General features: G+C 40.2%; 1 protein-coding gene across 5 annotated transcripts in view; it reads right to left on the bottom strand.

The window, feature by feature from the left end:
- The window catches only part of LOC114455968 (apoptosis-stimulating of p53 protein 1-like), an 84,179-nt gene that overhangs the window by 53,906 nt on the left and 13,973 nt on the right, over nt 1-16,300 (bottom strand). For all 5 annotated transcript variants that reach the window (XM_028437343.1, XM_028437341.1, XM_028437342.1 and 2 more), the window contains exon 2: nt 4,377-4,524. In XM_028437343.1, coding sequence (XP_028293144.1) covers nt 4,377-4,524 — 148 coding nt within the window. The remainder of the gene's footprint in view (nt 1-4,376; nt 4,525-16,300) is intronic.

Below are 16,300 nucleotides of genomic sequence, written 5' to 3'. Positions count from 1 at the left end.
GTATAAACACCAATGTGCTCCTCTGGAGCCAGACATAACGGAGCCAGACCTAACGAGCCCTTTACATTGAGAGCAGCAGTAAAAAGTAAGAACGTGCCGAGCTCAGCAATAGAGCGTACACGTACATCAGAATCAGCATGGAGGGACCAGAACTGATGAATTATGATGCCAGGCCAGATGTTCAGCTGTGGTTCTCCCAGAGCAGTGGTCTGCAACCTACGGCTCTGGGGCCGAATGTGGCCCTTTGACTCTTTTGCAATGGCTCCCTAAAGCTTTAACAATTTGTTAATCTAAAATAAATCAAGTTGTGCAATGACTCAGCACCTTCCTAATTCACCTCCTAATACCCTAAAATAACTAAACCAACAAAAACACTATTCTGGAAGAAAATAGAGATTTTAATTGTGTGGGGACAGATTCATTTAACCACCAATGTACAGGTTAAATATGTATGTTTTATGTGTGGCAAGAAATGAGAAATTAGCATGTGTTGATCACATGATCATGTGTTATTAAATTCAAGTTACTTTTTGTAGCCCTTCAAATACATTAACTAAAAATAATCTTCTTTATATAACATTGTGTTCATGTAAACTGAGATGTGTAAGAATTTATTTCGTGATGTCAATTTATCTAATTTTATTTTAAACTATTTTTAAGTTTCCATTCACATGATCAATAAAAATCACATCATATCAAATCAAACATTATTCTATATAATTTTAACTGTATATAATTTAATTCACTGTATTGTCTTCATTGAGAAGGTATTTATGGCTCTAGGAGGACTTTAATCCAGGTGAGATGAGGTTAAATGGTTCCTTGTAGAGTTAAGGTTGCAGATCCCTGATCCAGGGGAACAGGGTTAGGAGACCCCACTATCAGAGCTGGACCCTCTGAATTTAATTCCATGGGGTGAAACAATGCAGATGCTAAGTTGGTTATTGTACTATTAATTTAATTCAAGTGCAGCATCTCTGCAAAATAAAAAAACAGAATACATGTAACCTGTTGTTATGCTTTGCTGATATTTTAAATGTATATCAAATACAGTGTTGTTGGACCTTTGACAGCTGTGTGAAATTGATGAAAAACAGTATAATATGGGACCTTTAAAGGTCCAGTATTATGCTATTTTCAACCATATACAATTGTTTTAAGACAACACAGTATTTGAGGTTTATTTTCCCAAACTACCCTGAGTGGGCGTGTCTGTAGACGGCAACTCCCATTGACCAAAGGTTGCCCCGATAGAGGGAAACACCCATTTTTTAAGGCCTCCAGCACAATTCGGACTCTACCAGGGAATGGGGGGACCAGACCTTTCCGCTGATACCTTGTTTGACCCCATCCGAGAACTTTTGGAAAATCTATGGGAGAGACTTCCAGGCCCCGCACACCAGGACTCTACTGAGCTACCCTGCAGAGCCAAAGGGGCAACATATATCCCATCAATATGTCTCTGAGCAACGAGCAACAACTTCCAGGGTCTCCGGCGGGCGCAATTCAGACTCTAGCCAAAAACCGAGCACATATTCAGACACAGAAGAATAAAACCTGAACGCTGATACCACTTTTTGACCAAAATAAGCACTTTCTTTTGGCCCAAAAATTGTGTTTCAGCTCTATTGGGCTTGATTGGGACTTAACCCGGGAGCGATGCACATATTAAAGATTAAAATCAAGGCTTTCGCCTTTAATTGGCCATGTAATGTTATTACATACATGGAATTTGTCCTCTGCATTTAACCCATCCCTGAGGAGCAGTGGGCAGCCATTTTTGCGGCGCCTGGGGACCAGACCTTTCCGCTGACATTTCAGACACTATTTCCATTTCGCTTGGCACATGACCAGCAGAGATGAAATCCAGCCACTAGGTCCTGAGAGGCTCTGATGATGGTAGTAAAGATGTAGCAGCCCAAAACAGCGCAACTTTTGTGACGATGCCCTGCCTTTGCTATGTTCGTTTTACTCACATTCTTACATAGGGTAGGAGGAGCCAGGATTGTCAGGAGGACAAAAATCCAACTTGCTTGTTTGGAACTGACCTTTTACAAAATGTGGAATAGCAATGGAGGGAGGAAACAGAACTTTTTCAACTTTGGTCCTCTGAATGATGCTAAAAGGATGTACATCTCTGGAGCAAAACAATGACAAAGAGGGGTTTTTTTTAATAATAATGCCCCTCTAAAAGGTGTTACATGCAGTCTTTCAAATTCATCATTTCTCAAGACCAATCAAAGTATTTTTTACGTATTTGTGTTAATAATTACACAATATTTGTAAGAATATCACTGCATTCTGTCTGATTTGTTTAGTTGCTTATTGCTCCTCCTCCATGTGATTTTACTCTTCATGTAATTTTCTTCTGTGCATGTGTATTCTACTGATATTAACAAGTAAGAATGATTAAAACATGACTATATGTTCTATATTATATATTACTATTATATTATGAAATACAGTCTCCAGTGTATTTCATTCATTGATCTCCTTAAGGCTCGTGTTTTACTTGCTGAAAATGTTCCACATAGTGACCCATATTGTTAAAGAAAAGAGGAGGAACCATGTCATACAATGATCACAATAGAGTGAGTGAGTGAAATACATACCCACAAAGAAAGATGTGTAGATTTAGGTTATGAGTGTATGCTCCTCAGGCACCAGGTTAGAACAACATCATATTTTCCTTTATTTATTTATATGGACCCCCTGATAAAGCCTTTCCCACCCTCTGGCCACCACTTATTTATTTATTTTATTTCAAACGAACAAATAATAATAAAAAAAATGGACAAAAATTAAATAAATAAATAAATAAAAAATAAATCGATACTTAGCGGGAGCATATCGATAATCAATCGTGTGGAAAAATATCGTAATATATTGCCGTATCGAGATATTGTCACACTCCTAGTTGCTGAAAGGAAAGGTTAAATAGATTCACTGCTGATACGCGTATAAATCAACAGGAAGTGTTATTGACTCAAGCTTGTAGTTGGACTTGATAACACATTAGTGCAGCACTGGGTCATACGCAGGGTTGAGGTCAATTCAAGTTTTCAATTACAGTGACCAGCAGGATTTTTCAGTTACATATTCATATACAATATTTTCTTTTATCCTTAGAAAGTCAACTACAATTATGTTCTCAGTTACTAAAGTTAAATTACAATTAATCACAATTACTGAGCCTGAATTAAATAACCTAATAAAAGTTAGTTAGTTAGTTAGCTTTCTGTTAGCATCTCTTATGATAACGGGTCCTAAATCAGCTGTAAAATACATTAAAAACAATTATCTATCATCTAATTTCTTTCCTATGTATTGGTTTCCTTGTTGGGATTTCTAATCAATGAAAAAATAGGTTTTAATATTTTTGGTGTGGGCGTCTGAGCCTTTTTTCTGTCAGTGTACCCCTCATTCAATTTTTTTTCAATGGTAAAATGTAGGAAAGCTTGATATGGAACATATTTTAATCATTGTTAACTACATATATGTTGAACTGTAACATGGTTCCCCAGTTTTGACAATTTGTATCAAATTTTCATGGCAATTACAATTACAAAGTCAATTATTTAAACTCAATTACAAATTATTTACAATTACGACAGCAACTAATTAAAAAAATGACACTTACGCCATAATTGTAATAAATGACCCCAACCCTGGCCAAACGTGACGCTTTATTCTGGGACGGTCAGACTAATATGAAGGAAACTGGTTAGTAGAATAGTTAACACACTACAGTGAATACCTCTTCATGTGCTGCTTTGACTGAATAAATGTGGGTCAAGTGCTAATAGACACAGTAGCCATTAGCTGTGTGAGTGCAATGAGTTTGTCTACTCATGCTTACATGGTCTACAGTACGTAGGAGGCACTATTGATTTCATTAGCTATGCTGCAGAGTTAGGTCTGCCTTTAATTTAGCTAGACACACACCATAAACATCCTGTATGCCAGGGATGGGCTTCTGTTATCACAGGGGGCAGGGCCACAAACATGTGATTGTATCTGATCTGAGGGTCACATGACCAACATTAGTGTCAGAATTAGAATAAAGACTAATCAGGAAACAATAAATAATTTGTGTGTTTCTGTTGGGTTTTTTGTATTTTTTTCTTGCTTTGTGTGTTTTTGGAGTCATTGTGTATTTTTGTTGTTGACCTATATATTTTGGTACATGTTTTGTGTATTTTTCTGTCATTTTGTGTGTTCTTGAAGTCATGTTAGGTTTATTTTGGGGTCCACCACATGTGGCCCATATCTGCTGTATGTCATTCAGTAGCAGACTGGTATCACACCGCACACTGACACATCACTTCAGAGCTTACACACACTAATCCCATTCCCAACGTAATTACTGCACTCACCATGGCCGCTCCATACTTCAGCGAGGTGACACTCCCCTTCACCAGCTTCTTTGCAGTATTCCACCACATCCACCACTCTGGTTGCTGGAGTGACTGGGACTTCAGTTAACATTTGCTGGGTGTCATTGAGGTAAACAGTCAGGATCACCTGGAACCGTAGATAGAGAAAGGAATCAGGCTAGAGCTGGGCCATATGGATCAACGTATCCCAGGGAGTGACAAGTGAGGGCGGAACCAGGGAGCAGCAAGTCAGACACTTGCCACGAATGAAGCAAAATACAAAAATATTTTTAAAATAAAATTAAAATCATATTGTTTTAGGTGATAGTGTCATTTTCTCTATCACTTAAAATAGAAAACTCGATATATCGCCCAGGCCTAAATCAGGCCAACTCCAATAGCAGACTGTTTCTTCAACTTCTTCACACCATGTGACAAGTGTAAATATGCTCAGTGCGGTAAGTTATATCCCATCTTATGTATCATCACTTTTCACATTGCATTGGAGGTCCAAACTGTAATGGATTCACGCAGGTCTGTGCAATAACTACATAATGCCTGTGAGTGCTCGTAACTACTGACAGCTTTAGTCTAGGTCAGTCTGTGAGCTGTTTGTCAGTACGGTGCCTCCTGTACATTAAAGGTATTATGCTATTTTTCATCTCCATTTGTTCTAAGAACCCCAACTACATAGTATTTGAGGTTTATTTTCCCAAACTCTCCAGTTTTCTGGAGTTTTAGCCCTCCGACAACTCACTTTCAGAGCGCTTTTAAAAACAGGCTGTTTTTAGGGCCTTCGTGCATATGCATGAGTGGGTGTAAACACATGCTGTATCAGTGCTGCTTCAGTGTGTGTTTATCACAGCAGCAGCAGCAGTAAATCATTAAGTCTTCCTTCTCCTCCTCACCTCACAGAAATAATCAATTTAAGATGATATTCCATTGTTTTGTCTGACCGCTGCATTGCATTGGGTCACAAACACGCCAGATCAACCCATAAAGGTGATACAATGTGGAATAATGGCTACCAAAAATGGAACTAATACCGCTCGCGCTGCGACGCAGTAAAGTAAACTCTCAACTATCAGCTGAGTCAGTTAGTTCAAACACTGACATGAGCTGCTACATCGCTTTCTTGTCATCCACACCTCTACTGACCACAGAAATAGTCCATTTAAGACAACAATCCATTGTTTTGTCTGACCGCTGTGTCGCATTGGGTCACAAACATGTCAGATCATCCCATAAAGGCAATACAAGGTGATATAACGGCTACTAAAAGTGGAACTGATTCTGAGCGATCTTCGGTTTATCTATATACTGGATTATCTATATGTTGCACGTAAATATATTAACTGCTATCTTAACTGTAATATCAACCTGCCTTCACTCTTAATTATGTCATTTGTTCATTCACATGGATGTTGTGAACGTAGGGACACATTTTCCCCAATTCTGTCATAGAGTTTATCAGTTTAGTTTACCCATTTTGTTTGGTTTCGTAGTCTTTCCCTGCTTAGAAACTTTACTGCTATTAAACTTCCTCAAATCCTACCAAACATAATCAATAGGATTGATGGAGTCAACTACTGTTAGTTATTTTATATTTATGAGCTTCAGATGATTTACAGAAGCTGGGAGGGTTACGTTGAAATCACAGCAGATGACATCATGAGAAATGTGACATGTCCGTTTGCTGCACTCAACCACTCGTTTGACAGGAAAGATACCAGGAAATGTGTGACATGGTCCCAGAACATGGAAGTGAGGGTTTAGTCCGCATCAAGCAGATATTTCCATCTGATTTTCAGGGAAAAACTTCCAATCAGAGAATCACCCTCAAGTTTTGCCCAAAATCCAGCTCAGCCATGTGATTAGAATTTAAACAAGATAATGAGCAAAATGTGACATATTTGTTCATGTGCTACACTTGTTACACATTCAGTCATCTGATTTCTGGGGGGAAATAATGTTTAAATGAGTAAGATTGTCCCAAAACATGCATGTGAGACTTTTCTGTCATGTTTAAAAAAAAAAAAAACAGTTCAGATTACTTTTACTGTTTTAGAAAGCGAGTTCTTTTCTATGATCAATTCAAATCAGAGGCATTAGAAATTTAATATTCCACCCTATTGTAATCAATGCAGGGTAGATCATTATCTTCACTGTATCTGTCCAAATAGTGATGTTTGTAACCTCTAAGCTCATTTAATTACTGATCGTATAGTCAGAGAAGCAGATTAAAGCATGAGCTGTTTTAACCTAATCATTTAATCATTTAGAGTGAAATCCTTTCACTTTAGCTGCTGAAAGATTAAAAAAAAAGCAAAAGCAAAAGGACATCCTGTGTCATCACTCATGATGTCACTGTGAGTATCAGTGATGTCATGTCAGACTGCAGCTGGAAGATAAATTGAGGGTAATCTGGGATATGAACACACACACACACACACGCACGAATAGTTTTCTAATCTGTGTGTTGGCTTCCCTCTCCCTCTTCTCCACACAAACATGTGCACACCTCACTGATTGATTTCCATTCACATATGACCCCCCCCCTTACACACACATACACACGCTCTACGTCCACACACCTGTTTCACATCATGCCCAGTAATAATCCATGTTGCATGAGGACACACACTGAGTAAGACACGGTTTGCAAAGCTTGGATTAAAAACACACACAGATGCACGCACACACAAATTCTAAAAATTTTAACAACCTTAGCATTTTTGCAAGTCCAAAAGGGATTTAACTCAGTTGTGGCATCAGATGTATTTTATGCCGTCACATCAGATATTTGTGCAAACAAGAATCAGTTAAAATTAAAGTAAAATGTCATGAGTTCAACTTCAAAGGTAGTTACAAAGAACGAGGGTGGTGGCATTTTGCTTTGAAGCCTGGACCAGAAGTAGAAGGAAGAGCAAATGACAAGATCCAACAACCTGCTGGTTTTAAACAGCCTGAAACTGCCCGAGCTTCTCTGGGATCTTCCTGGTGGATGGGTGTGAAAAAGTGTCAGAGCCTTCTTTATATGAATATCAACATGAACGAGTATTTCACTGAAATTAATGCACTGACACTCCTAACGTGAAGTTTTACAGGCCAACTATAAAGAAAGTTAACATGCACATTTAACTCTTAATCAATCTGGATTCATGTCATTGTTGACCTATAAACTATATCCTGCATGTACACCAGAAACACTTCTCCAGTTATCTATGATAACATATCATCATACATTTACTTATCAGTTTCATCTTTCGGATGGGAACGATGCTAAGTAGTGGATTACAGATTCATCTTGAAGTACAATACTTACGAGGCTTTACTAGGCTTTACACTGATCGGCTTTTTTGGATCGGCTGATATTTTGCATTTTATGCAATTAATGTGATCGGCTGTAATGTCTTAATTCGCCGATCCAAACAATGACATCATTGTTGTGATGAAACTTTCTGTAGATGCTCCCATTGCAATCTCATTTACACCAAAGAGTTGTTTGCTTTACATGACAAGGCTTTATTTCACTCACATTTGTGCACAAAGGTAAAAACCTATGAGCAAACAGCCAAAATGTCTCGGTTCGAGCGGAGCGGCCGAGCGCCGGGCTTCTTCCCCAGTCTACTGGCTCTGAAAGTGGGAGCAGTGTCTGCTTTTAGTGCCTGTGTGCTTGTATTTGTGTGCACGCTTGTTTTGTTTACTTTCACTTTCATATCAGACAGTTCTATGTGTGTGTGTGTGCCCCACCTCCTCTGTGCACCTGTGAATACGGAATATAAGCAACTGCAGGTTTTGCGATGCCACAGTCAGGAAATTTGTGTTTGATCCAATAATGCTAATGCTGATGGAGGCTTCACGTAGTTCCAGTGTAGTCTGCCTTCACAGCTTCATCTCAAACTCTCATATAGTTGAAACTATCCTCAGCTTCGGGGGTTAATTCCATTTGTTTGTTCTTTCACATTCATCAATGGAGCAGCAACAAGTTGCCGTGCTTTTGGAGGTGTCAAAGCCCTGTTTTGCATCGCCGCTGGTTCCCCTGACCATGTAAAATGCCGTGCACTCTAATTCATTGCCGATACTTACTGTGTTTGATGTGCTCCGAGAGCAGTTGTGTTCACGCCGCTCCTTTGAATGGAAACGCTCTGAGACTGGCAAAAACTGATCAGCTCTAGATTTCTTTTGCATGTTCAGAACCGCCAAAGTGAGGCGGAATATCCAAGCAAAAGAATCCTAGAGTGTTTTACTGTTTAGCATTTTAAAGAGCGCAGGCACACAATATTGTTCTTTGGATCATAACCCAAAGCTTTTGACTATAGGTGAGGGTAGGAACCAAGATTGACCAGTAAATCCAGAGCTTTCTGTTTTGGCTCTGCTCCCTCTTCACCACAATGGATCGATGCAGACTCTCCATCACTGCAGTCGCCGCACCAATCCTCCTGTCCACCTCAATCCTTCCCTCATTTGTAAACAAGAAATCAGAATCAGTGACAAAGGGCAGCCCTGAACGAGTCCAACCCTCACTGGAAACCAGTCCAACTTACCTCCACCCATGAGGACCAAGCTCTGACTCCTGTTGTACAGGGAAAGGAGAACCTCTCACAAGACTCCCCAAGGGACACAGTTTAATGGATTTCCAAATCCACAAAGCACATGTTGACTGCTTGGGCAAACTCCCAAGGTTCACAGTTACATAACCAGGACAAAAATCTTACCAGGTCCTATACCCATGTCTGAATCCAGGGAGGGGCACAGTTGGCCCTCTGGCCAGGGTACACTGAATCCAGTGGTTTTCCCACAAGTGGGTTTTCTGAACCGCTTTGTTCGACCCTTCCTCCTGAACCAATTTACGATAGGAGACACTAACAACTGATGGGGTTATTGGGGTACTCAAACCCCTCCACCATGATAAGGTGGCGGTTCAAGGAGGGGGTTTAATAACAACTTTTGTTGATATTAATATATTTTTCTGTTTGCAGAGATCATATAGTTTGTGTAGTGGAACCGACAGAATAATGGCGAGTTCACACCAAATGCGTCAAAAGCGTCAAAAGCGGCAGGTGTACATTCACAATATATGGTGGACACGCTTCTAGGGAGCGTCGGAGATTCCGCTGTGCGTCTTGCGCCTCCTGTGTGGAGCGTTTTTAAGCTTTTCGCGCGGCAGACGCTTTTGACGTGCGTCTGACACCTCCAATGCAGCCGACGCTGGAGTTGGGATTGTTGAACTTTTGGGGCATATCGTGGCGCGTCGACCAATCAGGAGCGTCAGATAGACAGGCGCTCTTCTGCTGGAATAGAGCGCCTGTAGTTGGTGTCCTGGTAGGAAATGCAAGTGCCGATGCGGGTCAGCAGGTCATCAAACTGGGCACAGGAGAGACGGAAGTAGCGCTGAAAGCGACTCGTCTGAGCGCAGCTCTGGTGAATCCAGAAACGGCGCCAAGGCGGAAATAAAGCCAAGCCACTCTCTCGATAATGTAGAGCAGATGAACGGGAGTCGGAGGCGTTGTGTTCAGCAAGGAACTCCAAACTTTATTCTCCATTCACCCACACTTCTCTATAGCCCTCTGACATCACAGTGCACACACTGAGTCACACCAAAATACATCTGACCGGAAACACCACCTTCTCAACTCAATGTGAGATAAGACAAAGCTAAAAATGATGTAACATCAGTAAAGATTCTTCATGAAGAAAAACAAAAATACTTCAACTTACCATTATGACAGTACCTGTATTTAAAAGCCCAATGTGTGCCAGGCTTGGTGGTTTAATGTGTTTATGCTTATCACTTGGTCCGGATTAGACAGGGGGACAAGTGGAAGACTGCTTTTAATACTCTTTCAGGACACTGTGAATACTTGGTGATGCCTTTTGGGGTATGCAATGCTCCTGCAGTTTCCCAAAACCTGGTCAATGATGTTCTAAGAGCTGCACTAAATAAGTTTTTGTTTGTGTACCTGGACGATGACTTAGCTAGTTATGTCGGTCATGTTCGGTTTGTTTTGGAGCACCTCCTGAATAACCATTTATTTGTGAAAGCTGAAAAATGTGTGTTTCATGCTCCCTCAACTTCTTTCCTTGGACAAGTAATCTCTGAAGAAAGAGTTGAGATGGACAAAGAAAACGCAGGGCTGTGGCGGAATGGCCGACCCCAGTTAACCACAAACAAATTTTTGAGGTTTGCTAACTTTTATCGGAGGTTTATTTGAGGTTTTAGCTCCATTGCGACACCACTGCATGCCTTAACTTCTCCCAAGATTCCGTTTTGTTGGAATCCCTCAGCTGACCAGGCGTTTTCTGAACGTTGGTTCACATCTTCTCCTCTGCTGTGTATTGCGAATCCAGGAAGGCAGTTTGTTGTGGAAGTGGATGCTTCAGATGTTGGTGTAGGGGCAGTTCTCTCTCAGCGAAGCGTTGGAGATGGTAGGCTGCATCCGTGTGCTTGTATTTCCAGGCGCCTGACCTCTGCTGAGCAGAATTATGACATTGGCAACTGAGAGCTCCTGGCCATTAAGTCTACATTAGAGGAGTGGAGGCATTATTTGGAGGGCGCAGAGCACCCTTTTGTGGTATGGACCGACCATAGGAACCTCGAGTACATCAGGTCAGCTAAAAGATTAAACTCTCGTCAGGCACGGTGGGCTCTGTTTTTTACCAGGTTCAATTTTGTGGTGTCGTATCGCCCTGGTTCGAAAAATGTGAAGCCTGATGCTCTTTCCCGTGCCTTTGAACCGAATCAGGCTCCTCGTTCCCCTACGCCTATCTTACCCCCTACCTGTGTGATGGGGGCAGTAACGTAGGAGATTGAGGAGCGGGTTCAGCGGGCTATGGAGGGGGCGACGGTACCACCAGGTTGCCCTCCCAATTGCCTGTTTGTGTGTCCCCCACAACAATCTGGGGTCATTCAATTGGCCCATACTAACCGGTTGTCTTGTCACCCAGGAAGTCAGCGCACCCTGTTCATGGTGAGGCAGCGTTTTTGGTGGCCAGGAACGAGCAGGGAAGTCATGAGTATGTCAGTGCTTGCCCTGTTTGTGCACGTAATGAGACCTCTCGTTCTCGTCCCTCTGGTCTTTTACAGCCACTCCCAGTGGCAGAGCTGTCCATTGACTTTGTCACTGGTCTCCCTGAGGCAGAGGGATTGACCACTATTCTCACTGTAGTGGACCGTTTCTCCAAGATGGCCCACTTTGTGCCATTAGTGAAGCTCCCATCCACCAAAGAGCTAGCAGAGGTGATGTTGACTAATGTGTTCCGCCTCCATGGGTTCCCACGGGACATAGTATCAGACAGGGGACCTCAGTTTGTGCGTCGCTTTTGCAGGGAGTTTTGTAGACTGTTGGGAACAACCGTGATTCTTTCATCTGGTTGCCACCCTGAGTCTGATGGCCAAACAGAGAGGATGAACCAAGAGTTGGAGTCCACCCTTCGCTATCTGGTCTCTGACATCCAGACATGCCTGGGCAGTCTGTGGCAAGTCTTGGAAGGGGGGTACTGTCAGGGACTAGGCTGAGGATCACCTTCCACTGGTGGGAGGGTCACTTGTTCTGGGCAGTCCTGTCAGCACCACACCTGTAGCCAGTCTGCTAGTCATCGTGTCACCTATATATATCCTGTCTGTGTATTACTCTTGTTGGTCTGTTAGTCTTTCATGTCTGGTCTTTCCCAATCGTCGGTCTGGAGTCCAGGTGGGCCACGCGCCCAGGTTGAGGATCGTCCTGCACCTCAAGTCAGTTAAGAATAAAGACTTTGCCAATTAACCCTGCCTCTCAGTCCTGCAATTGGGTCCTGTCTGCTACCCGTGACAAACTTAGCGCACACATGATCCCATTGAGTACATGCTAGTTTAGCCGCTACAACAACAACTCGCAAGTTAACTCGGATTTCATTTCAAAATGTTTCCTGGGACCGCTTATTAAGTGAACCGCCCTCCCCCTGAAAGCTCCGTCCATTTTTCGTGTAGCAGCGCGGTGCTCTGTGAGAACGTGATCAGCTTTAATCATCTTCCCCTGCTCAGTGTTTGAACTGTTGTGTCTGGTTAACTAAGAATAACTCAGTCCGTGTTGTCCTTTAGTTCTTTGTATTCCAGCCTTTTGTCCGTGTCTTGTAGGTAAACATTCACAGTCAGCAAGCTACCTCAAGTACAACAGTTTCAGTGGGAACTTCCGGTTTACAAAATAAAAGTTCGTTGGAGCAACGTTATTAGAATGTTACATTCTAACAACATCTCATCAGAGCTACAGAAGATAGGATCATTTAAATTAGGTTCATTTAAACTAAGTTGATCAAAACTTAATCATTAAACCTGATCAGCTTCAGTAAACCATTGATCCCTGAGAGGAAATTGGGTGACATTAATGCTGCTCTCATACATCTTTATATGACATATAAATAATTAAAAAGGAGCAGTCAGAATAATCCATGTCACTACAACTTATATCTACCTTTTAATTGTATCTCCCTTAATTTTTTACATAATTTTTTGTTTAATTATGATTTTTTTACTTTATTCATTAGTATTTATTTTGTTTTCTCACATGATTTAAAAACAAATCTTTTCTTTAAAAAATGATAACTATTTCTTCAAAAACGGAATTTAAAAAATTAAAGTGGAAAGCACAGAATTTGAGAAAAAATAAAACGAAATTTGGAAAAAATTAAACGGATTTTATAGGGCCCTAAGTTAAAGATACAAACTTCTTAGTAGTAAGCAGTGATGTTGCTAGGTACGATACATTGTGAGCATCAACTTATGTTTAAAATCACAGTAACTAGCAAAAGAAACCTAGCCGTCAGCGGACCCCTTTATGCATTAAATCAGCGCAGACATGATCGCCTTGAGTACATGCTAGTTTAGCCGCTACAACAACAATCAGCCAGTAAACTAGCTGCTTATAATACACCACAAACATATCTGCATCATTTCATTTTTCTCAACAGACTTTGCACTGTGTTAGTTAAGTTACATTTTTGTGCTAAAAGTTTCATAGTGATTGACTCAGTTCATTTGATTTATTTGATGTTCAGACAAGAAGATTTTGGTCTTATTTTGGTGACAATATATTTTTTGACTCTGTCTTGGTGATGAGAATGTTTTGTTTGTGTTAAAATCAGCACTTTTATTGATAATTTATTTTTGTACAACAGACACCATTTTGTTTACGTTTGAATTTTAGTAATTTATTTTGGTGCTCTTTTATGTTGCTACAAAAGTGCAATATAACCTGCCACTGTGCAATGAACTTTTCAGATTCAGAATTGTATTTGTTTCATTTCAGATACATTTTGAACATATATGAATATATCTGCTAATTATAGCCATATCATACCACCATTAAGAGAGTTTGACACTACAATTTAAGAAATATAAGGATATACGAAATAGAAAGAAATACATTTTTTTATTGGGGACCCATTGAATTTCCCAGAGACCCACTCAAATCACCACCTGTGGGTCCCAGGACTCACTACATTGAAAACCTATAAACATCACTGCTACTCAGTGTCATTTTGCACTTTGTACTTGATTTTGTTTAAACACTAATAATAATGAATCTTGCCATTTACATGTCACAAAGTAATTTCCCTTGTAATATGACAGAGGCCGTGTTGTAAATGTCTGATGTCAAAATTAGTATGTAGTGCATTTTCATTAGATAGTATGAAAAGATTGAGTATGCGAGAAATACCCGGATAAATACAAGTACAGACACTCGGACAGGTCAGGCCTTGATTTCAGAGCACAAATACAAATACTAAATCAAGCACAATAATGAACAAAAACACAAAGACATTTTGAGGCTCTGTCAGTGCAATTAGTTGAGTTGTTTTTGTGTTCAAATCACTACAAATGACAATCAAACACCAGAAAGCATATGCACCATGTTGGAACATGTGACTGAGCGGACAGACCTGCAACTGTTACCACAACTGTGATTGATCTGATCAACGGGTCACATGATCAATACTAGAGCATTAGAATAATGAGCAATGTGAGCGTGAACACAGGAAACAACAAACGCTCTGTGACTTTGTGAGAGTCATTCTGTGTGCTATGAGTGATTTTATGTACTTTTATTTTACTTTTTTGTATTTTATTATGGAATGTTCGCATGTTTCTTTGATGTTATTTTGTGCATACACAACATTAGTCTCAGGCTAAATGTGGCTCTACTCTGTGTCTGAATCACTGTGTTGATTCACAGCTGTTTCTGTGAATTAATGAAAAACGTGTTTGATACGACAGTTATGAAGAGAGAGTGTGTGTGTGTGTGTGTGTGTGTGTGTGTGTGTGCGTGCGCATGTGTGTGTGTGTGTGCAATGTGTGTGCGTGTAAATGTGTGCTTTTCTAAAACTGGCAGTGAAATGTTTCAACAGGTTTCCATCCTTCGTAAACACATCACTATATCTTCAGTGTTTTGTCTGCTGCTGACAGTGTGTGTGTGTGTGTGTGTGTGTGTGTGTGTGTGTGTGTGTGTGTGTGTGTGTGTGTGTGTGTGTGTGTGAGAGAGAGAAAAAACAGAAATCCAAACGTGTTCAATGTGTTCATTGAAGGCTGTGGGAAAGTTTTCTGACTCTGATCAAAAAGATCATATTTCTGTGTAGAAACATCTGATCCATCAATGACACCTACGCACACACACTGTTCTTACACTTAATGTGATGTGTGTTTGCAGAGGTGTAAAGAGTTCTGATATATCCTACTCAAGTAGAAGTGCTGTTATTTGATTGTACTCAAGTACAAGTACAAGTAAGTCATACATAAAATACTCAAGTACAAGTATAAAGTAGCTCAATTAAATAGTACTCAAAGTAAAAGTTACTAGTTACTTTCACCCTCGATGTTTATTTTATATAAATAAAATAACATCAATGAAATCAATTCAAAATAAAAAAAGTTCTAAGTATAGTTACATTTATGAACTCTAAAACTGAGGAAAAAAACCTCCATTCAATGCTGTTTTGTGCCGTGCATTACGTTTAATCTGACTGATCGGCTATGATGTGATGCCTTTGATTGTCGTCTGGTCATTTAATTTTTGTAGTTTCACAAAGTCCGTTGATCATTTTAAAACTAAAAATAATAATTTACTCAGGAGTGGTTGGGTGTAGAAATGCAACACATTATTTTAGGTCTTCTAAAACCTACTTAAAGCTGCAGTGTGTACGTTTATTTTTTTGGTTGGTGTTTTTGGTTAAAAATCCATAATCAACTTTGAGTATATTGTAATCCAAAGTGTTCTGAGTGGACAGTGAATCTCTTTTCCTTCTCCTGGCTCTGTAAATGAGCTTTAGAAATACAGGAGTGTGACGCTGGACTTCAGCCAATCACTGATCTTTCTACCAACAGGGCAATCCCATGAGCTGTTTTGGGCATTACTATTGGCTGCTCGAGCTGCTCACCGCTTTCTGTCGTCAGTGTGCAGTCCGCCCCAAGTCAGAGAGGATAAATAGTAGGGGTGTGAAGAAAAAAAATCCATTTTACCATATATCGCGATTTTTTTGGGTATATATATATATTCCTCCACAGGGGCTCGCGACAATGCGTCAGGAATGGTGTTGTACTTTCCTTTGCGATACTCCGCTGTAAATGAGAATTCTTGCAGCCGAAGAGCCGATTGGATCAGCCGAGTGCTAGGTTTATGAGTTATTTATTCTTTATTTTATTTATTTATTTGAATGAGGACAATGCTTATTCGTCAACATGTCTGCATAAAGCAACAACGTAAATATGCCAGAGTTAGCACAATGGCTAATTTTCATCCAATGTCCTAAGGCAGGTTAGTATGGTATACATTCAACAAGACACGATACAAAGAATACATAAATCACAGGACATTACTCATTACAAGTAGACCATAAACAAGTTACATATAGGGTAAAATAAAATTAAGACTTTGAGGCCCAAGGTAAAAAGT

Source organism: Gouania willdenowi, chromosome 22 (genome assembly GCF_900634775.1).
Source record: "Gouania willdenowi chromosome 22, fGouWil2.1, whole genome shotgun sequence".
Classification (NCBI taxonomy): Eukaryota; Metazoa; Chordata; class Actinopteri; order Blenniiformes; family Gobiesocidae; genus Gouania; species Gouania willdenowi.
Note: the sequence above shows the minus strand (reverse complement) of the source record. Positions and strands in the feature narration are given on the sequence as shown.